Source organism: Strongylocentrotus purpuratus, unplaced genomic scaffold (assembly GCF_000002235.5).
Source record: "Strongylocentrotus purpuratus isolate Spur 01 unplaced genomic scaffold, Spur_5.0 spur5_scaffold_2, whole genome shotgun sequence".
Lineage (NCBI taxonomy): Eukaryota > Metazoa > Echinodermata > Echinoidea > Camarodonta > Strongylocentrotidae > Strongylocentrotus > Strongylocentrotus purpuratus.
The window spans coordinates 31,106,763-31,130,727 of NW_022145605.1; the positions used below are offsets into that span (position 1 = coordinate 31,106,763).

Sequence of the window (23,965 nt, forward strand, 5' to 3'; positions counted from 1 at the left end):
AACTTACAGTGATTATTAATTCCTAATTAATGATTTCATCTATTAAACAGTCGTTTCACAAGATACTTATGGTATTCAGTAATACTTTAAGTCTTTATGAATAATTTTTACTCTCAGTTGACTTTATACATATGATAATCTTTAAAGGGGAATTCTACTCTATTTTTTTTTAAAACTTTCACTGACCACTTTTTCTCATTTTTTATAATTATATTCATCACGGTGGAATTTCCATTCTTGGTAGTGTGAATTCCATGTATATTATTTATTTTGTTTTTGTGTGAAACTGTCAATCCAGGGGTTGAGAACCTATTTCTTAGTTTCTGTCCCCTGGATGTGGAATTCAGAGAAAAACATGTTTTTTCATTTTCTTTGAAGTTAAATGTGTGTGTGTGTGTGTGTGCACGTGCGCATGTACGTGTATGTATATCTGTGTTTGTATTTGTGATATAGAAAATATGATTAGAATGGGAACAGCGCAGCCAAGTAAAGTCCAATATTTAGATTTTACACAGAGGTAAATTGATAATTTAGGAAAGGGGCCCGCATGTTGTTGCATAATTTGTTCTTTTTTATCTGTATACATGGAAAATGCATTTCCTAAAGGGTATTGGTTTCAAAGGATGAATATCTGTCCAAAGTAAAATACAAATAACGGTAATACAAATCAACAAATCAAATAAATAAAATTTTAAAAAACTGTATGATATTTTTCTATATACCGTAATTAACGTTGTATAAACCGCCCTCGTGTATTAACCACACCCCTCTTTTTCACCCTAAAAAAAAAAAAAAAAAAAAAATTGCTGACTTAAAAAACAGTAGAGGACCTAGAATAGAGCCTTGTGGTACGCCGTGTAATAGAAGAAAAATTGGAGGAATTATTATTATAAACTACATATTGAAATCTATCAGAAAGATTACTTTCAAACCAAGATGACAGACAAATTTGAGTGTTGTTCTAGTTTCCAAGTGGTGAGTCAACACACCGATTACTGAGCTGGGAGACATTGCCAGGCATAGCGCCAGGTGGAGGGGCATAAATCAAAACTTTTTTTTTTGGTGTACCGTGTGTATAAACCGCACCCCTGACTTTTAATTTTTTTCGGCAGCAAAAAGGTGCGGTTAATACACCGTTAATTACGGTAAATGTAATTTGAAAGCAATTATATCCCCCTTTTTTGTAACATCTTTATAATGCTGATCATTTCGCAATTATGTCTCCCCTTTTTTGTATCTTAATTCTTAAATGCAGATCATTTCGTGAAACGTCTCATATGTGTTTTGTCAGCATTATGAAATATTTATGCACTTGATCTTCACACTGTTACACACTAAAAGAAATGCTTTGTAGTAAAAAAAAAATTTAAAAAAAGGGAAAAAAAAAGGGAAAAAAAAGAAAAAAGATATTGACAAATATGTCAAACACTTGTCTAATTATACATTGGATGTGTGACACAGTAAATATTAATTTTTCTTCTTCCATATTTCTATTTTATAGGTTGAAGGGGATACAGTGACATTTAACTTTGAGATGAGAAGTGGTCGTGAGCACAACACACCAGACAAGGCCCTGTGGGGGTTCAGTTGCACCGTCAGAGCTCAGGTAGGGTACCACGATGAGTGCAGTATTAAGGTTTTAAGGTTTATTCATAAGGTTGAAGGGGATAAAGTGACATTTGACATTGAGAGGAGGAGTGGTCGTGAGCGCAACACACCAGACAAGGCCCTGTGGGGGTTCAGTTGCACCGTCAAAGCACAGGTGGGATACCCAGATTGGTGTTGATTTTTATTTTTTGATTAAATATTCTATCTGATCTCTCTTGTCCAAAATGAATGAATACTTGACACAAAGTTGTTTTTGTTTTTATGTTCTCTAAAGTGAAAGTAATTTTCCTTCATCATTGATGGTATACCGTGAACTGCATTGATCTGTATGCATTATGGTTCAAGTCTCCAGGGAGTGGAGATGGTGCACATTGTGCGTGAATGAATCTAATGACTGGGGTAATAATATTTGTAAAGCGCTTAGAGACGATATTACGTATTAAGCGCTATATAAAGTAAAAGTATCATTATTATTGTGATGATGATTTGAGTCTCCATTATGATATCTTATTTTAAATGCTTTGAATCTGCATCTTTCATAACACTTACTGATGTATTTCCTCATGTAATCTGGATGCAGGAATCATCTGAGGACTGCACCAGTGGACTCCCCTTTGTAGCTGACCTGGCACTGGGCCTGACAGTTCTAGGTTCAAGCCTCCTCAAGGTTCTCTACGAAGGACCCGAGGTCACAGGTTCGGAGGAGCGCTGTCACGCCCTTCTGTCTTCCAAGCTGATCCAGAGGTAATTTGAAAAGTATTTTTCGTGAGTTTCTTTAGCTCTAGTTTGTCTCAGGATTATCGAAAGAAAACATAAACAGCCAGCTAAGAATTAGAATACATGAATATCACAAGATTCGTTGCATTTCGCATGTTGAAATGGGTAGAAATGATGAAGGGTCGTTTCATTCTACAGCATTTACCTCATCTGCAAAGAGATAGAATGTTTATTTTAATAACTGAAAATCCCAATCACACCAAGAAACTGACTCCCAAGACAATAGGCAAAATCTTAGACACTTGGGGAGGTTTTCATTTTCCATTTTTGTTTGTTTGGGGGGGGGGGTCAATTATTGGTCAGGTGTCAGTCTCGTCAGTATGTTTGGATAATGCCATCTGACTTTTAGCGCACTGATATTTTAGAGTTAACAGCAGTGTCTTCTTGAAAAATAAATGCCAAAGGAAATATTAGAACATATATTGGCCCATTTGATTTTTTAGATGGTGAAGCAAAAAACAGTGTCTCTGTCTAGGATTTTCAATGACATTTTGGTCTTGGTCTTGGTCTTGACCCTAAATCATATTGCTAAATGATTGGTATTACAATGTTGTCCGCTGTTCTTGGTCTTGGGACCATACATGCAGTTTTCACTTACTCCACTGGCACAAAACTTGTGAACATTATACATTGTAAACTCTTACAATAAAGGAGACTGTTGTTACATCTTGCAGGTGTGCTTGGCATGAGATGGTACAGCAACCTACATGTACAGGAGGTCCATCCTCTGGAAGTAAAGAGAAGGTATCGGACACCAGTCTACCCAGGCTCAAGCTTTCTAAGGACAAGCTACAGAGACTGAGGGCAATGTCTGGCAGGGCTGCTCCCTTCCTCAGGCCTAGTATCAAGTAAGACCCTGCTACAGTACATTGATTTCCCCAATGGTTTTCAGTGGTTATGAAGTCCTAAAGACATTGTTTAACAATGTTAAATATGAGATGCATGGCCCTACATGTATGTATTATTAGTGTCTGTGATATGGTGTAAAATTGAAGCCCTAAAAAAACTACGCTTCAAAATGATCATGAAGTGCCTCAAAAAAGTAAAAAATCTTTGAGTGACCAGTTATGCCATATTTATTTATATATTAATAGACTGTATTGTTATATAAACCTTTAAGAAAACGGTTTTTGACATTTCGATTTCCAATCATAAATATCTTGATAATCAGACAGACGATTGGCTTGTAAAAGTCATGGGGTTCCTGACTGACCTAAAGGTTTATAATTATCATTGCAGCATGAGCTATTAATCCAGGATTTTGGTTCAGAATCTGAGACAAAGATACACAATCCCTTTAAGGAGAAGTTTTCCATGAAATTAAGTTGGCTACTATAGAAGAGGAAAATGATTTAATAGAAACAGATCAGTGGAAGTTTGAGCAAATTATGATAGAGAATAAGAAAGTTAAAAACTCGTGGAGTTGCAATCGATTACATTGCTGACTCTGTGATCTATCTTCGAGGTCCTCTCTCATTCGCTATGTACAAAAAGAAGTCTATCAATCTCAATCATATTGATATATACAGCCTAGGTGTAATCATTGCAAACATTTTTTGGACACAAACCCTGTATGGAACAAAGCTATTCGTTCGTGAATCACTGAGGAAATTCAAAAAAATTGGAAAAAATCCAAAGATTGTCAACAGTTCATTTAAAGCCCCTCTGCACTAGTTTGACCAGGACTCTGAGGGATTAGACCTCCCTGCATGGTCACTGATAGGTGTTTTTTTTTATCAAAACAGCTCTCAATTAACATAAGAAAAAGGTGACCATGGGGGGACCAATGGTCACTGATTAGGAATTGTTAGCTATATACATGTAGAGGGCGCAAGTAGCTATAAGTATGCAGTGGGGCTTTAAAACTTGTGCTTCTTATTTCTTTTCCCACTTGTGTGTGTGCACAGAGATGCTCTCAACCCTGTTGTCCTTGAAGAGGCGCTGGTGTCTGCAGCCATCAGACTACTTGACCTTGAACCGATGCTGAACTCGTTGAGCGGTACCGAGGGAGGTCTTACCGCAAGCAGCCCCGGCCAGAGTGGCTTTGTTAAGATGGTGGCAGAGGTCTTCAACAGAGTGAATACACTGGAAAGACAACTTATGGTAAGTTATGCCCAGGTTAAAATATTGAAGCAACTGCTGTGTAAGGGTACTAAAAGAGCCATTGCCCATAGTAATCCCTTAAAGGGATAGTTGCGTTTTGTTGCAGAGGGCGCTACACAAAGTTATTTTTTGGGTGAGATAATGAAAAACTGAGTGACTGAGTTGAAAGAGCATACAATTTAAATGACAAAATCATCTTTGTTTGATCAAAATCGGTTCAGAGATAGCTGAAATATCCATAAATATAACGATTTCTAATATTTGTGGTGCCACACAAATATTCAATAATTTGAACCAGCCGTTGAAAAAACGACATAGTGCCTTATACGTTTTATTCCAGCCAATGCCGATATTGGCTTTTTGTCGGCTGTTTCGTGTTGATATAATACTCAATATCAGCCGGCCTATGTATTGTTATTATTAATTAATTAACGGTCACCATATTTTTGTTGAAAGTGGAGTTGAATTGGTATCATCATATTGGCCAAATTTCACACATTTTGGGGTCTAAATTTACCTTCATAGCAATTTTAGGTCCTAAAAGAGCACTAGAAATGTCATAAATAAGAATAAGAGCAAAAACCATGCACTTTGAAGGCATTCATCGTCTGAAACGAGAACTCAACGTATCCCTTTAAGCAGTTGTGGGCAAGGTAGTGCTGTTAAGACAGTGGAAGAGGGGTTCAACTGAGTGAGCAGCTGGAAAGAACCCTAATAGTGAGTCCTTGTAAACCTTTGGATCAAATATTTCAAAAGTTATGTAATAGTTAATGGCCATGTCTCTCTTTAAAGGCCACATGTACCTGCCTTTTATTATTATTATTATTATTATTATTATACAGTCAAACCTGCTTTAGTGACCACCTGTCTACAAGACCACATTTTGTGTTTCCCTTGAAAATGGTTGTCATAGAAACATGAACTATAGGCACCTGTACATAAAGAACACCTGCCTATAAGGACCACTTTTCTTGTCTCCCTTAGGTGGTCTTTCTAGACAGGTTTCTCTGTATTATAATACAATACTTGAAAATGTTCTATAAGTTTGTATCTGATCTGTTTTTTTTTAGTTCATTGGTGAGCTAGAGCAACGTTGGGAGAGAGAACTTGATGACCTGAAGACTGAAACGGAAGCTTCTCTACCATTCTTCAATGATTACCATCTTCAAGAGGTGAGACAATATTAAAGGGACTATTGGTAACATTGTTCAGATGAGAGAAAATAGTGCTAAGGTACATGTAGTGACTTCAATGCTAGATGTACAATTAAAGATAATCTGAAAGTTGCCTTTTATAGAGTTAGTACAGTAGAAGGAACATAAATAGCAGCATTTCATAAACAAACAAGCAGTTTTTTCATCAACCTTCAACAATGTAACCCAGTCACTTTAAATGTGCTATTCAAGTTTGTGATGCGATCATGTTGATAATGGATCTTAGAAAGTAATAAAGTTGTGAAGATATGATCAAATATTCATATTCATGTACATGTATGTGTTTAGTGTGAGATTGTGTGCAATGAGATATCACGTGTGTTATCCTTTGGATCTCCCTGTTTAATTAAATATTTAAACAGTTTGTTACTGTATAAAAATATTATACTATATTTTTTACCATAAACATGGATTTTCTTTTGCAGTTAGAAAATGTCTATGGTGGGCATGGTTTTGCAAGTGATAGTTGGAATATTTTTTTTTCCCTCTGCTCATTCTCCCCTGCTAAACAAAATGAAGAAAACAATGCATGCAAAACTTTATCTCATATTTTCAAAATATGCTGGATTCTATAGACATGTACATGTATGTCGACAGTGAGAAGTGTGTGTATTTGTGGATAAGTTGAGATTGAAAGAACTTGCCTTTATTTTTTTAGTAGCAAATTATATTTTCTGTTTGTTATTTTGTCTTTTCTGCAGGATAAAAAGAAGGATATTGAGACCCTTTGCTTCATCAAGGGTATTGACTGTGAAACTACCAGTGGAGAAGAGGCTGTCAAATTACTAAGGTAATGTTTCATACTCAATCAATTAATTTCAGAATTCGTATAGGTTATTTACATTGACATCATTGTTTTGAACAAAACAAACTAATGTATTACATATATGACATATACATGTAGGTGTATTAATTTTCTTCTTCGGTAAAATCATTTTGAGCTGAAAATGTTTCAAAGTTTTCAAGTTTGATGTGATGAAACAATCAGATATAGCATGCATGTTAGTGGAAGATGCAATGTCTATTTTTCCCATTCCTATTTGATGACAATGGAAATACATTGTACTGTGAAATATATCAACAGCAATGGCTGCATCATCTTCATATTGATCCTTGATTTTCAGACAAACCAACTGCAAGAAGGGTTTTATAACTTATTATATGTGTGTTCCGTTTCTTTATAGCTCTAACTTCTGTCACGTACTCGAATTAAATTTACCCAGAACATCATTTCACAATGATAACAGTATGTGAACAATCATACAATGTAAAGAATAATAGTGATGCGTGTATACAACAAGGAAAAAATAATGTTGATTGGACAGTAATTATGGCTTAAAACATATATTTGGAGATAGATCTACATACCATTGAATGTACAAGATATGCACATATTCATGTGTGTTGCTAATATTGAGGTGAAATTGTTAATGTGAACTAGAAGTTAGCAAAAGTGCTAGTCGAACCTAGGGCCTACTAAGCCTACTAAAGCTACATCTGCAATGTATGTCCCAGGTACGCATCACGGTCAAAATTTAAATTGCCCTCTGCAGGAACAAAATGAAAGAGGAGAGCAAGTCGGAGCAGGATGCATCGCTGAAGATGATCAAGACAAAGGCACTAGTGGCGGCCATCTTGGATAGAGCCAACGCACTCTTGGAGGTTGCCATAGCAGCGGAAAATGGGTCATCCGGCATCGGTCGGAGCGTATCCCAAGGCGGTGATGAGCTGGGTACCTTACCTTGTGAGTCATGTAGATTGATTGATTGATTCTAATTTATTCCATTTCATATACAGGCCTGATAAAAACCTGATTTAAATCACTTTCCCAATTTTTTTATTTTTTCCCGATTTTTCCCCAATTTTTTTTCTTCCCGATTTAAAAAAAAAAAAAAAAAAAAAAAAATCCAGATTTTTTAAAATTTTTATTTTTTTTATTTACAAGATTTTTTTTTCTTCCCAATTTTATCCTGATTTTCCTGTTTTACCCCTTATTTTCTCTATTCTTCCCTATTTTGCCCTATTTTTACCCAATTTTCTTACTCGAAAGGGGGGAATGTTGTTAGATGCAATTTTTTCCCGCAAATCCTCTTCTTTTTTTTTACTCAAGGGGGGCGTGGTTGAGGGGAAAACAAAAAACCTGTTTTATTTTTAGTGCTCACTATCACCCCTGCATATAGCAATTGTTTGTAAGTTCAAAATTATCAAATGAAACAGGAACCTACTGGAAAGCATAGCTTGAGTTTGTAGGTTCCCAAGAACAAATATGATATGAACATATTTGAGTTAATGATAACGGAAATAATCTAACAATTGTAAGGATTCTAAAAGTATTCACCATGTCCTCTGCGTGATTCAAATCTAGGTTGCTTGACTGATTTTTTACTAAGGGCATCAAGCTTTATATTGGTACATATATAACACAAAGTTACCGCAGACCTCAGCCTGAGATAAATCAGGCAATGTCATTAATTGCTTGTGGGAATGAGCATACATGTACATGTACATTAGTAGTAATTACAGTGCATTACAAAATGCAACTGAAATCTATCATTTGAATAATGATTATGGAATGTAGAATGTGTCCACTGTGGAATTTATAGAAAATGTGCACAATTTATTCATAAACTGAAGTGTAATCTGGGTAACCTTCATTTGAGGCTTCCAATTTCAGGGTATATACATGTAGATATAGATCTAGTTAACTTAATTACACTGTTAAAACTTTAATCTTAACAAAATCCTAGTAAATTTAGAAGACTAGTGGGGCGTTGCAAGAAAGTTGAGTTGCAATTAATTGCAAATATCAGTTCAACTTGCAATCAATCGCAACTTTCTTGCAGCGCCCAATTAGTTTAGTTCAACTGTGTACTTTAATATTTAGGAATTTTGTAGTTCATGCTCATGTACGTGTAACGCATGAATGTTCAATTATTCTTCTTGTGGCCGATGCAGGGAATGGAGGCAATGGAGGTCAAACTTCTACCAGTACTAGTCAATTCTCCAGAAGTCTGTCTATGCCAGCCGATCTCACAAAAGCTAGACCAACGGCTTCTGATAAATCGACCACCAGGTAAAGTTTTATTCAAAATGAAATGCATTATGTATGACCCTTTTAAATGTATGTCTCTGCATTGTTTTTGCTTTTGTCTGCTTTTTCCTTTCCTTTTTTGCTTTTCTCTTCATACATTTGTTTACCTGTCTCTTTCTCTCTCTCTCTCTCTCTCTCTCTACCTTCTACCCACCTCCCCTTCTTCTCTCTCTCTCTCTCTCTCTCCCCCCATCTCCCCCTTCTTTCTCTTTCTACATTCTTCTCCTCTTTCTCTCTCTCTATCTCTCTTTCCCCCACTGTATATCTCTCCCCTCTCTCTCTCTCTCTCTCTCTCTCTCTCTCTCTCTCCTCTTTCTCCTCCTCTTTCTTCCTCCTCCCCTTTTCCCCTTTTTCTCTTTCCTCCTCTTTCTCTTCCCCACTCTATATCTCCCCCTCTCCCTCTCTCTCTCTCTGTCTCAGTCTTTTTCTTCCTGTCGGCATTTCTCCAATTACAAGTATCTCTTGTTACATGAAGTGTAGCAATATGGTAAACTTTACATATTTGACATGTACATTCATCAGATACAGTGTTTTATTTTATCATTATGTAAGGTATAAGGGTACATGTACATAACATTTACTCATCATGTAGCTACATATATGTATGTGTACAGTTAACAACTAAATTATTTGTACCCTTACCAAGCTTTGAAGTATGTGAAAAATGGATTTGTCTCGATTTACGTTTCTTTAGAATGTGACATAATACAAATTCTTACCATTAAATTAATTTTTTTTAAAGGGAAAGTCCACCCCCAAAATAAGTTTGTTTCGATAGAGGCAGAATAATAAGAAAATCAGGTGAGTGAAAGTTTGAGCAAATTCTGAATGAAAATAAGAAAGTTATGAATTATTGAAGTTGTGATCAATCAAATACAAATTGGCAACTCTGTGACTTATTATACGAGCTCTCCTTCATTTGCTTTGTGCATAATATTCCATAAAATCATGTTTTCTTCGTTATTGATGACGGAATATATATTTGTTCCTTGCAGGGGGAGTATAGAAACATATTTGCAATTATTATATTTAGGGTGCATGTGTGGTTGAAATTTTTCTTGAGGGAAAATGAAAATTTTAGATTTTTTTAGTACTGAGCAAATGGAAGTTGAGCTCGCATGATATGTCATAGAGTTGCCAATTTGTGTTTGATTGATCACAACTTCAAAAATCCTAACTTCCTTATTTTTAATCGGAATTTGCTCAAACTTTCACTGACTTGTTTCTCTCATTTTTCTACTCCTATTAAAACTAACTTAATTTCAGGGTGGACTTCCCCTTTAAGCCTGTTATTCTTGAGTTACAAAAAGCACAAAAACATCAAATTTACAAGGGGTATCATGAGTAATTTAATTGTTTATACAGTTATTGCTTAACCTTTAAAGTGTTTATTACTGTATCCTTCATATTCTACCTATCATTTATTTGTTTCTTCTTTGTTTAATTATTTTATTCATTTCATTTTCTCTGAACATTTTTTTCAATATGTTAAGCATTTCAAAATTGTAATAATTCTTCTTTTATTTTCTTCCTCACCCTGAATGTCTTTTCAGACCTTACCAGATGCGGCGCTCCAGGAGCAGCGCATACAGCGGCGCTCCAGAACGCAACCAGAACCTTACCAACTTACTAGATGAAATTTTTGCCTTCATAGGAACCAAACTTACTCAAGCTGTAAGCAATTTTATTAAAAAATCTCATAGTGAAAAATAAAATGACACAACTAGTAACAGTGACAGTGATAATTATATAATATTGGATGGCTTTGGGTGTGATACAAGCATATATCGCTCTCTCTATGACAATATTGGACGAGTTTAATTCTCGCTATGACAACATTGGATGAGCTGAAGACGAGTCCAATATTGTCATAGCAAGAGCAATATATTCTTGTATCACACAAAAACAAAGCCATACAATATTATTATTATTATCTATAGAAGGCTGGCTAGTGAAATAACAAAATTTGACTTACCTTGGTCAATATGACTTTGTGTTCGTGTGACATCAATATCAATAGTTGATGTTCAAGGATGACTGAGCAATACGAAAACAAAATTCAATTCAATTCAATTCAAAATGGTTTATTGAACTACTTTCATTGCGGCAATGCCAAATTGCGAAAATTTACAATAACACAGTGACAATTGATAAAATGCATAATGTAAAACATGGTAACATTACAATCAAACTATCATTCATTGATAAAAAGTACAATCGGGATGGATCAGTCATCCAGGTACTGCGCTAAAGATATTAAATACACTGATTTATTGTACCACTTGGGAGCCTTATATAGATAATAATGATTAATACTCTGTTGGTATTCTTCTTCTGAGGCCATGCTGTTTTCTGATACTCCACGCTGCCTCTAGTCCATGCCTTATCGTAAATTTTCCAAAATGTTGTTGGTGGTCTTCTGCCACAGAGTCCCTCCAATTCCCCTTTGGGATGGTTATTTATGATAATGAGCATTATTCAGACCTCCTTGTCCCAACTTTACCAAACTTGATGGAAAATTATGGATTTCATACTTTACTTCTACTACTCATGCACATTACATGTTTCTCTTAAAAATTATCAAAATCTTGGAATGTACTTGGAAGTTTTGACAAAACAAAAAATATGAATCATTTACAACATATAACACAGTAGCCTACAGGAATATACAGTGTAGGTAGATCATTTCATCATGTACTCTGTCAAACTGTGAACTCTTTATAACTCTACATGAAGTACTGTACATACATGTACATGTATGGGGAATATGCTTGTTAAGGCTTTACGGCAATATTGATGTATCACTAGTAGTTACTTAGTTGTAGGAATTAAACATGTATTTATCTACTGTATATTACATCAACTCTGTACATGTATATGGTTTCTTATTTCTAGGTATCTAAGGACGAGTTTCTGTCAGCGGTCAAGGCAAGACGTCAGCGCGGATGGTCAAGACAGCAAGCCTTGGTCCATGCCCATCAGCTGATGACCACTGCTGGTCACTCGGAGGGCTATGCTCATCTAGTGACCGCTATAACGTCTGTCCTGCAACAAGGGCCAAGGTACAGTAACTAAGACCATGAGTGATTTGTCAAGATGATTAATTATTTGTTAGATTTGACCAAACATATTTATAGTGATTTTGAGTATTTTGAACTTCCCTCTAATGCTGTCTGACATTCCTGTAACACAAAACAAAAACAAACAAAACAAAATAAAACAAACAAACATAATCAAACTAAACAAATACAAAACAAACAACAAAAATAAAAAAAAACAAAATAAAAAAAAACATAAGCAAACTAAACAAAACACAAAACAAACAAAAGAACAAATCAAAACAAAACAAAACCATTCTAAATACAATATCAACACACCACACAAGCACCAAACAAGATAAGAATAAGAAAGAAACAGAGGCATACATGTACAGGTATATACATGTACATGTGTGCTCTGAGTATGGGCTAAAATATCATTTGATACATGATGATTCAAATAAAATAGAAATATCACTTTTTCGCCTTGCCTGCGTAGCCTAGAGATGCTGGTGAGACAACGCTTGGCGTTTGCCTTGTCCAATACATGTACTGTAGGTAATCAGCTTTTTAACCCACATGTTCCACAGTGTACCCCCATTGATGATAGTTTAAGCTGCTAGATACAAGATTTTTCTTGTTGTGTTATTATTCTCTTCAACTCAAAATCTTAATCTGCTCTTAATCACCACAGGATAGAGGACTTGAAGTGTGGAGGTTTCGTTGAGACCGTCAGACAAGCCTTTGCGGATGCGATGACAGCCATCGTCCAGCAAGCAACACATCATCCTACAGACTGTGCTTACAGTATAGGGCTGCTCTGTACCATCCCGTATACTAGGTATGAGAAAAGATTGATGTAAAAGTTTAAAAATGTGTTGTTGTGATAAAATATCTGTAAAAGCGATGAGAGACATGCCTTTGCAGATGTTTGCAAAGACTACCTCTGTTCAACTAGCAAAACTTACCTCACAGACTGTGCTTACAGTATAGGGCTGCTCTGTACCATCCCATACACAAGGTATGAGAAAAGATTGAATTAAAAGTTTTAAAAATGAGCTGTTGTGATAAAATATCTGTTAAAAAGCTACTAGAGACATGCCTACAATAACAAATATTATTACCATGGCTTTAGCCAACCTGCCCTAAAGCGCTAAAGCATTCAAGGAATAAATCCCTACCAAGTACCAATTTACTACTACTGGTTGGAGAGTGGAAAATGGAGATTGATTTCTTGCCAAAGGACAATAATGCGGCAGAGGGACTTGAATCGTGAACCATGTGATTCACAGTTGGATGACGTTATCCACTAGACAACGGCTCCTCTACTGGATGTTCCTTGTGTTAAGCCTAATAGTATGGGAATGAGAGAAGTCAATCATCTTGAAGCATGAATTCAGAGAGACTATATTTCCTCTTTAGAAGTACATGTAACTGCGATTCCTGTTGCAAGAACATCTATAAAATTTATGTGCTCATTGTTTCTTTTGTATGCTATAACAGGAGTGAAGAGAAATGCCTTGTGGACAGTCAGTTGGTCAGCTTACTGGACAGACTATGTAGTCTTGGTCATTCATCTGGTCAGCCATCAAGGCCAGAGTCTCAGTCCAGCGGTCAGAGGGTCTCCGCTCTTGCTTGGGCAGGCTTTCAGGTAAGGCCATTTGCCAAAAGCACTAATAATAATAATAGGCATTTGTATTGCACCATCTATCTAGAGTGCCAGGTAAATGTGTCAGAGGTAAAAATGTCAGAGGTATATAATGTCAGAGGTAAAAATTTCAAATTTTACCTCTGACATTTTTACACAGAGTCCTATCTATAACTTCTATTTAAAGGTGCACGAGAAGAGTCTGGATGAGCCTCGTATTCCTGTGTCAAGCATCGCTTGATAGGATTTCAACTGCGATTTGAAACTCTCTCATTGTTTAAGTTCTCAACTCCAAAGGAAATTTGTTCCACAGAAAAGTTGCTGTGTCCGAGAAAGCCCTTTCGTCGCAAGAGACTCTTGGGGGGTCTTTCACAAAACTTGTCATCAGTGACAAATGACAGTTTTTGTTATAAGCTAGTGAAATCCTTGCTTCTGATTGGTCATCAGCAGATTTGTCATTGAAAAAACGCTTTGTGAAACACTCCCCTGTTCTTAGAATCTGAAGAAGATGTTGATGTGATGGTCTTAGACTACGAGATGGTGTATAGGGTATAATTAGATCTTGTAGGTAATCTGTTTGCATCTTTCCATGTCAGGAGCTTTTTTGTAAAACAATTAATGTTGTATTTCATTGAAGGTGCTTGCCAATCGCTGTGTATCATGGGAAACTGACGAGGTATCCCAGGATGCTTTAGGGTACGCTGGTCTCGCTCGTCAGGTCTCGTTGCTCTTGACCAATCACCTCGCTCGAGCGACGGAGAGCTGCGGCAACGAGGCTGCAGGGAGCGAGGCTCTGCAGGAGGTTCTTAGTCTGCTCAATAATCTATCAAGGTGAGCTGGATAATATGATCTCCCTACCATTCTTATTTTTTGTTGGCCCTTAAAGTCATGTTATGAACCCTCAATTTATCTTTTTTTTATCTGAAAACATGGCATCCCAACTTTTGCCTTGAGAGGTTCCTTATGTTTGCTTTGTAAAGTTGACAACTACAGTGTACATGTACATGTATGACACTCATATTCTAATTGTAACCATTTCTAAAAGATAGTTATTCATAAAGTGAAAGTTAAGTTTTGCTTTCAAAATCAAATTAGTTACTGTTCTGACGAACTTTGAAATGTGCTTTTTTAACCATCGTTGTGTTATGCTCATGTCCTTTTGGCAAGATCTTTTTTTATCAAAGACAGCTGGTGTTCAATATGGCTTCATTGTCATGTGTTAGCAACGTATAATATGGTTTGGTACGAAAATTGAGCAAAATAATGCAAAGACATGCAGAGGTGATGACTGTGCTTCTCTTGACTGTCGTTGTCGTCCTATGAGTCATGACGGACCCTTTGCGTCCTTATTGTTATTGACGTTTCAACCAATTCTATCCTGGGCATAACGATTAGCTGTGCAGATGTACATTTGCTTAAAGTGAACATTCAACCCTCTTTTTGTATTTCAACATTTAGGAGTCGCATGGGTCGTGCCATCTTGAGCCAGCCAGCTTGCGTCTCGAAGCTCCTCTCCCTCCTCCTTGATCAGCGCCCCTCCCCCAAACTGGTCCTCATCATCCTCCAGCTGTGTCGTGTAGCCCTCCCCCTGATGAGTGCCCAGGACTGCGCCCATGTCCAGCTCCCGGCGTGGGGGGCGGAGCTGGCCTCGGCTACCGGTGGCGAAGGGGGCGTCATTACCAGCGACCCACCTGCTCGTATCGCCAGTCTACTACTAGCCAAGCTCGGGGACTGTGTAGTCCCAGGTATGTCAAGAGTATGGGGTACTCGGCCAATCATTGCATCATTGAAAATTATTTGCTAGTATTTGGTAGGATAGGTTAACTTGCTTTATGATACTTTGTTTCCTTCTTGTGTTTCTAAGTTAGTTTTTGTATGTAAAAAGAACCTGTATTCTTGTTTAAGCTATTTGTAATCTCCCAATTAATAGTCACATGAAGAGTATTTTCACAATTGGTAATTGGTCTGTGATATTAAAGCAACATATAAACCTGATGAACACTGTTTATCTTTTTGAAAAATCAGCTCGTCTTGAATTGACAATCCATCCATCTCCATCTGTAGAAATAAATACGCATTGTAAATGATGAAAAGTTAGATTGGATGGAAAAAAGAAATCCCAGGAATGATTTCACGGTGACACAAAGACGTAACTCCATTTTTGCCATTTTGAGAAAAAGTGGTTTATGTGTCACTGAGCACTTGAGCCTTAAGGAGTTAAGTCTACATGTATGTCTATGTTACACTAGTCATTGACTTTAATGGGGTGTTGGGTGGAGTTAAGTCTTTGTGTTTCCTGGAAAGCTCACATTTTTCTGAACATTTTGATATCAAATACTCATTTAGGCAAAATATGCAGTTACGTCTTTTTGTCACTGAACCCTCATCTTTCTTGTTATCCTCTCTCTCTTTTTGTCTTCCTGTAACTATCTTTACCTTGTTATCTTTATCTTTCCTCTGTCCTCTGTTGTTGTGAATGTACATGTATGTACTATGTTTTTTATATAAAATAAGTTTGTATCTTGTTTATGCTTAGTATTTTTTTGGGGATCATTCTCATCAAGCCAATTTTGGCTTTCATGATTCCCCACTTCCTTTTATCTTATGTTGATAATGAACGAACATGTATATACTTTTGATGGTTTTTAAAAGAGAGTAAAATAAATAAATGAAATATTAAAAAGATTTCATTCAGATTTAATTTGTTTTGAATTGTCCCTCAGGATGTCAGACCATCCTAGCCCCAGAGCAGCTTGGCCACCTGTCATCAGTGAGCTATATACCTGATAGAGAGGACGATCTGGAGGACCAAGATGGCCGCCTATCTGTCTTCCTTCACAAGAGGGAAGACCAGTCATCTAGGGAAGTCATCCAGGCTCTTCTGAGGTACGTGATGAATTTTGTTTTTGGTTTGTTTTCACCTTCGCACAAGGGGCATGAAATATGAATTATTTAACATATGAAATTATATGCAAAATGTCACTGTTAAAGTGATTAATCCCTAAAACCTTATTTCATCTTTGGTTGCCTTTCAAGAATGCCACAAAACTCTTAAATGATCCTATTACATTTTCATCAGAATTATTTTTGTACCATGGTATTACCTTATTGCATGCATATTTCATTTTAAAACAATTATGATTGATGTGGAATGACGTTAAATTCAATTTAAGTTAGACTTAAAGATAAACTTGAGTTCTGGTAAAAAAAAAAAAAAATGAATTCTCACAGAATCTAACAAAACTTACACTGAATGTTCAAGATTACAAATAAATGACGTGTGCCAAACAATTTTGGAAGAAAATGTATACTGGCTGAGTAATGAGCATAGAAAGACAAGGAAATCAAGGTAGTACTAGCCCCGACACCATGTGTGTTGTCCCATATATAGCTTTATGTGTACAGAAGACTCGGCCAAATTTATTATGATTTTGATGACTCCAGAACCTTGCAGTGCACACCAATACTTACATGCTACATGATAAACTGTTTCTGATCCATTCCACACCTTTTCTTTTACAATGCAATCGCATTACCAGAACTCACCTTTATCTTTAAGTTAGACTTAAAGATGTAAAAATTGTAGGTGAGTTATTTTGTATTAGGGTTTAAAAATGATGATAATGATTAGGTTTATTTCCTTGTTACTGTAAAACGAGCAAATGGTCATACATTTAGAAAGGTTACTTAGGTATTATCATGATCATATTTTTACAGTTCTGAGGGTCGTCCATTCAGGCTAGGGAGTGGAGCGAACATGGAAAAAGTTCTGCGCATGGATCGTAACATGCATACGGTAAGTAGAATTCCCACTCGCATTTAGTTTATAATACAATCTTCATATTTTCACCTCTTTTCCAAACAGTTTATAAATTTTGTTTCAATTATTTGAAGTTATTACCAGCCACAGGTACAGTTGTGTAAGTGGTGAAAATGATTAAGATTATAAGTACCTGGTCACCATCTTAATTTCCTCTCGGAACAAATCTTCTTTGTCATAGTCATGCACATAGGTTATACTCCTGCATGCGCCTGTCAAGAAATGCATTTTTGTCTTTTTGCAAGAAAATTAAAAATCAATTGGCTGTCAGGAGATGCAGTGTAATAACATGGTTTGAGCTTTTAACCCTAGAACCAATTTGATTCCCCCTCAATTTCGTTGCGACTGGCGAGGCTGAGCTGTTTACCGAGAATGCGGCTATGGCTATACAAAAAGCAAGCAAGCTGGCTCAAGCTGGTTTCTTAATCGGCGTAGGAGTTCCAACATAAACCACTGATAATAAGAATCTTGTCATTGTTTTTGTTTATTTAGAATGGCAAGGCTGAGCTGTTTACCGAGGACGCGGCTACCGCTATCCAGAAAGCAGGCAAGCTGGCTCAAGCTGGCTTCTTGGTGAGCGTAGGAGCTCCGACAGAGACCACCGATAATGAGAATAATAACAAGGAGAAGCTGAAGGTCACTGCTGAAGCTGTCTGCAGGGAAAAGAATGCTGAACTTGCAAGGTAGAATTGACCTAAACTTTTTACCCCTCCCACATTATTTACAGCAATAGATATATATATTGTTGTTTTTATGTTAATAAGAAAAGGTGGTCTGCCAAAATGTAAAGATTTGAATAGGAGGTTTAACAAAACTACTCGCTCTCAGCAGCATTATAATAATAATATTTTGGTTATATAGCACTGAATACATTGGCAATGTCCAAGTTTCTAAGCGCTTTACATTATTACCCCTGTCATTGGATTCTGGCTTGCCCGCACACAACGTATGCACTTTCTCCACTCCCTGGGGAGCATTTCAACCCTAACCCTAACCCTAACCCAGTCGGACCATGAACAACTTTGTCAATGACATCTTTGAGCAAATTGCCGGCAAAGCTTCCCGTCTTGCACAGTACAACATATATTTGATATTTGATATATCAAATCATATTTATCATCCTTTCTTCAGATTACCTTCAAAGCTTGGGTATGCCCAACGTGTCATAAAAACTGAACTATTTATGCAATACTGTAGTAGTGACGAGCTTTGTTGCCTTCATTATTCAAATTCATTTTAAAAACACAGCTTTGAATCCAGTTTTATAAGTTATAGAAAATGCCTACTGGTAATTCGTATGCTTCATGTAAGTAGTCATTTTTGTGTTCAGACTTTATGAAGAGTCTAATTCCAAAACGAGCTAAATCCACTTTTGATAAAAATTGAGTTATTGATATCAGAACATTGTTTACTTCAGTACCCGTCTTTCAACAAAAGTGTTTACCTACATTTTGGGAATAATTATGAAAATATGCACTTTCTAATGTCACTTTTCTATAGCACCTGTACAAAATCTGGTAAACAAATTTTTTTTTCTCTCAAGTTACACAAATGGATCTAGCTCCTCTTGGAATTAAACTCTTCATATATTGATATACTGTATCAACTCATTCTTCTGTTTTCTTTGTAGAACTGACCCTGTGCGACCTTTCATCAGCGGCCATGTTGCCCACAGTATGGCGTCCGAGGTCATAGCTCTCATGCACAGCCTGCTCACTGCACCAGAATGTAACACAGCTCAAATCTGGGCCTCTGCTGTGGAGAGGGTCAGTATTATAATAATAATATTCCGCTTTTATATAGCGCTTAACACAAATATCTCTAAGGGCTTTACAGATATACTATTACCCCGGTCATTGGATTCAATACTCACCCGCACACACTGTGTGCACAATCTCCACTCCCTGGGCAGCATCCAAGCCAGGCGTTACTCGACGCTCAAAAACTGTTTGACCAACAATGACGGTCACATCCTACCTGGTACCCATTTAACACCTGGATGAAGAGTAGCAAGTGCAGGTTAATACACTGTATCTTGCCAAGGGATATTGGTGCTGTATCTGGATTGGAACCCTTGGTCTTCGAATCTCCAGTCAAGCGCCTTAAACCACTCGACCACGACACTTCTATACTCTACACCTTTTATTTCACAATTTTTTTTGGTATGAACTCATAAAAATGTTCATATTGTCATTTAAGAAAACAAAAAAATTTATAAATATGCATGAAGCCAGTTAAAGGATGTAATTTAAGGAAACAAAAATCAATATTATGTATAAGTATTTTTTTGTCATTACCAAAATGTATCCATGTTTTGTTCTTATTTCTGTTCTAATAAAACTAGTATTCTTTTATTTTACATTTGAGGGAAACAAATGTCCATGTTGAAAGTACATGTACATTGGACATTGAATGGAATGGAATTGAATTTTGTCTGTAGAATACATGTGTAGTTGTTGGAAGTACTTGATGTACATGAACATGCACATATGTAAATGTTTCCAATAATCTACCATCTACCTAATGATCTACAATAATGCAATTTTAATGCCTCTGCAATATGTTTAGTGCACATCTATTTCAATAAGTTTGAATAACAATTTGAGTCTTTATAAAAAATAGACACACACGCATTGAATCTCTGTATCTTTTTCCCCCTATTTAAATTTGATTAGTTTCACCTGCATCCTCATCTGCTTTTGTAATTTTGGTACTACAATATGTACAGATATTATTATTATTAATATTTTTCATCAGGGGGATACGGAAGTCCTTGGAATCCGTCCCCCTTATATAAAGTATTCAAAAGAGATGTGAAGAATGCTCCCCAGGGAGTGGAAAATGTGCATACATTGTGTGCGGGTAAGCCTGAATCCGATGACCGGGGTAATAATATATCTGTAAAGCGCCTAGGCACATCGTTGGATCGATGTATTGAGCGCTATATAAACATGGAATATTATTATTATTATGAAGATGGTTTTCAAGAAAAAAATGGCATTTTCAGCGTAAAATATAAGTATGTGTCTTAATATTACATATCTAAAAGAATAACCATTTTCATTCTCTTCACCCAGGTGTTATCACATGCCTTGAGTCAAGTGCCTGTGCTTGTATCACAGCAAGCAAGCCACATGGCCCTCCTAGCCTCTCAGCCGCAAGGTCCAGGCATCGATCAGCTCCTCTCCACCTGCCGTCAAATGGTGGCAGCATTCTGCGCGCTGGGTGGATTCCAAGACTGTGTCAAGATGGGATCGACAGCTCAGGTAAGTCACGTGGAATAATTGGGGTGGGGTGTCCTGGAAGGGACTGTGCAATGTACATGTACATGTATGCTTAGTGACAATAAGCCAGTTTTTGGTTGCAGTCTGAGTGTGTGTGTGTGTTTGTATTGGGTTTTTACTGACGTGTATCAATCAGATATGATTATTTACGTCTGGGGACCGACCTTTAAACGTCACCATCCGAAAGTGTGACTCGGTTTCGAACCTGCGTCCTTGGCTGAATCAGTTTGTACATGTAACTTCCACTGTTAGCTGGATTACAGGCGCACACCACAACGCCTAGTCTGAACATGAGCAGATAAAGGTCATTGCAGAACAAATTGTGAAATAAAACGTGAAATACACAGAGACAAAATACTGGATACGTGGTCATGAAAGTTATGTAATCATTATTCATTTATGCACAGGCAGTGCACATGATACACAGGTGGAAGTATTCTTTGAAAAGGGGAAACAAAGCCTTACTCTATATCTTTGACAAATTGCAACTTGGGGTAATTTCCCTGGTGTAACAGGCAGATTGGTTTGGATGAAGGCTTATTTTTAACCTTCTGTATTTTTTTGCTGCAACAATTTATCTCATGATTTAGTATGGTTTTGGGAATTTGTATACAAATTCATATTCATATTTATTTCATTTCCAACAGAAAGGTAAACAAATTTATTACATTTTTTTCATACATAATTCATTTTTTCAGGAAACTATACAAATAAACTTTGCACATAATAAAATTATTACAAGAAATTCTGAGGAAATGGGGGGGGGGGGGGGGGGATCCACTAAAAAGCAGTGCTTGTAGTTTGTGGATCCCCCAGAAAAAAATAGAAATATAAATGTTTCAAATTTTGCCTACGAAGACTTAGAAAACACAAGACAATATTACAAAACAAAATACAATGCACAACAACGAAACTAACAAGGAGAAGAAAAATAGATAAGGAAAATAGAAAAGAGTGAAGAAGGAAGAAGAAATCAAATTGATTTTTTTTGATGAACATTCCCAATGAATAACCTCAATTCATGGATTTATTTATTTTGATTATGTTAGTGATAAACTGTTCATATTTAGTCATATTTAAGTTTCTTGCATCCTCCTTTTCATCAATGGAATTGAGTAAAATAGAATTTTACTTGTTGAAGAGACTACATGAGATCATGCTCTTTGCGCATGCGCACATAGTCCTTCTGCGCAGCTCTAAGGCTCATGGAAAGTTTCTAATTTGTAATTAACGACAGTTGTTTCTGTTTCACTTGTCTAGATCGTTGGAGATGGCTGTGTACCGTTAGAGGCTCATGTTTTGAGTATAGCTGAACATCAGGGCATCGCTTCTGTTTCTGTCGAGGCTGACGACATCCCCAAGATAAGCAACCCCATGGATGTATCGGTCAGCAGGCTTCAACCACCTAAGAACATTGTAAGTAAATTCATTTTTATTAAAGCTGGGCTGCACCACTCGTAGCTACTTGCGCCCTCTATACAGCCATTAATGTCTAAGCGGTACCCATTGATTCCTCATGGTCCTTTTTTTCTTATGTCAATTGAGAGCTGATTTAATGAGATAAACACCTGCCAGTGACCAATCAGGGAGGTCTAATCACTCCTGGCCAAACTAGTGCAGATAGGCTTTAATATTGATATTTTTGAGGGGGCTTAGTACAGTCTTGATATCAAAGAGGACTAAAATTTTACCTGTGACCCCCCAAAGGAGACGGGTTTGGCTTAGTGGTAGAGCAGTGGTCTCGTAACCGGGAGGTCCCGTGTCCAACATCGAGTCGATACGCTGGTGCCCTAAGGTAAGGCATTGATCCTCATTACCAAGTCCCTTGGAGAGGACTTAAAGCTGTCAATCCCCTGGTTGCTTACTAACAAGCATATACATGCTGTTTTTAATAGAAGTCAGGTAAAACAAACAAACAATCATCTAGCATATAAGCACCCGTATTGGTAAGTACTGCAAGATTCTGGAATCATCAAAATGTTAAGAAATTTGCCCCAGTCTTGGTAATGATACAAGCACTGTACACAGAAAGATGTATAAGGGACTACACAAACATGTGGCATAAAAATCTGCCCCGATTTGTATGATGTTACATGCCATATTAAGAATGTTAAGACATTTGAAGAGCCATGCTTTTCTCTGATGCTCTTCCACACTTAAATAATACAATGATAACGCTCACAAATTGTTTGTTCACCTCTTCCCAGAACTCAACCTTCTCTTTAACAATCCAAGCCAGACAGTAAGCTATGAAAAATCCAAGCGGTTGAAATTACAGTCATGTTTTTTTTCTTCTCTAGGTACTTCCCCTGCAGCAGCTGTCAATCACCGAGAAGCTGGTAACGGCCTTACACAGCCTCCTCCTCCCCCAGGATGGGCAGGGGGTGTGCCCCATGCTTGTACCCCTCCCTGCTGAAGACGATGGGAACAGCCAGGCTATGGCCACGTGTCGTGTGCTGGCAGAGATTAGCTCAAGGTAAGTTTGTAACAGAGGGAGGGTGTCCAATGCTTGTACTCATCCCTTTTGATAGCCAGGAGTGTGTCCCATGCCTGCACGTTGTAGCATTCCACAGTGAGGTGATGTTCCCTCTGACTGTCCCCCTCCCTGCTGAAGATGATGGGAACAGCCATGTTATGGCTACATGTTGTGTGCTGGCAGAGATCAGCTCTACGTGTAGTCCCATCTATTGATAATGTTGTCCAGATATGAAAAGAAGGTTAAGCGACGTAGGTTATGCCAAGATAACTTGGGGACATTTTTAATTTGTAAATTGAATGATAAAGATACAACATTTTTGTTAAACATGTGTTTTCATATGCTTCTACAGTTATTCTGCATTTTAACTTACAGAAGAAAGTCTCTATTTCATTCTACAATTACCAGTAGAATTGTATAGATTACTCTTCTGCAGGCTGCTACTAAATCATTGTTTGATTTAATTGGCAGACTTAGTGATAGATTAAGCTCACCCTGCAAATAGAATCTTTGTATAGAAAATGTTTTCTATTATATTTGGAACCTTTGTCTTTTGCCTACCAACAGAGCTTGTGCAGTTCTTGCCCATCATATGAACGACTCCAACTTTGCCTCTGAGTTTGTGATGCAGACCAACCGCCCCTTGGAGGTGCTCAAGTCCCTCTCCCAACAATGTGGAACAGGTTTGTTCAAATCCCTTCTGCAGTTCACTGTAATAATCGTCTCAAGTTAGCACGTATAAAAGGGATAGTTGAGTTCTGTTGCAGAGGGCACTACACAAAATAATTTTTTGTGAGATAACAAAAAAACTGAGTATCAAATATGAAAGAACATACAATTTAGATGACAAAGTCACCCTTGTTTGATCAAAATCGGTTCAAAGACGGCTGAAATATCCATAAATAT

At 37.0% G+C, this 23,965-nt stretch overlaps 1 protein-coding gene across 1 annotated transcript in view; it reads left to right on the forward strand.

The window, feature by feature from the left end:
• Positions 1 to 23,965, forward strand: part of LOC586981 (probable E3 ubiquitin-protein ligase HECTD4) — a 95,366-nt gene that overhangs the window by 41,809 nt on the left and 29,592 nt on the right. The window contains exons 21-42 of the mRNA XM_030991221.1: positions 1,502 to 1,606; positions 2,189 to 2,352; positions 3,060 to 3,233; positions 4,293 to 4,488; positions 5,559 to 5,660; positions 6,404 to 6,492; positions 7,256 to 7,446; positions 8,658 to 8,775; positions 10,347 to 10,467; positions 11,689 to 11,855; positions 12,526 to 12,672; positions 13,335 to 13,482; positions 14,117 to 14,310; positions 14,938 to 15,224; positions 16,203 to 16,365; positions 17,197 to 17,275; positions 17,792 to 17,982; positions 18,930 to 19,065; positions 20,377 to 20,565; positions 21,844 to 21,999; positions 22,884 to 23,059; positions 23,627 to 23,742. Coding sequence (XP_030847081.1) covers positions 1,502 to 1,606; positions 2,189 to 2,352; positions 3,060 to 3,233; positions 4,293 to 4,488; positions 5,559 to 5,660; positions 6,404 to 6,492; positions 7,256 to 7,446; positions 8,658 to 8,775; positions 10,347 to 10,467; positions 11,689 to 11,855; positions 12,526 to 12,672; positions 13,335 to 13,482; positions 14,117 to 14,310; positions 14,938 to 15,224; positions 16,203 to 16,365; positions 17,197 to 17,275; positions 17,792 to 17,982; positions 18,930 to 19,065; positions 20,377 to 20,565; positions 21,844 to 21,999; positions 22,884 to 23,059; positions 23,627 to 23,742 — 3,409 coding nt within the window. The remainder of the gene's footprint in view (positions 1 to 1,501; positions 1,607 to 2,188; positions 2,353 to 3,059; positions 3,234 to 4,292; positions 4,489 to 5,558; positions 5,661 to 6,403; positions 6,493 to 7,255; positions 7,447 to 8,657; positions 8,776 to 10,346; positions 10,468 to 11,688; positions 11,856 to 12,525; positions 12,673 to 13,334; positions 13,483 to 14,116; positions 14,311 to 14,937; positions 15,225 to 16,202; positions 16,366 to 17,196; positions 17,276 to 17,791; positions 17,983 to 18,929; positions 19,066 to 20,376; positions 20,566 to 21,843; positions 22,000 to 22,883; positions 23,060 to 23,626; positions 23,743 to 23,965) is intronic.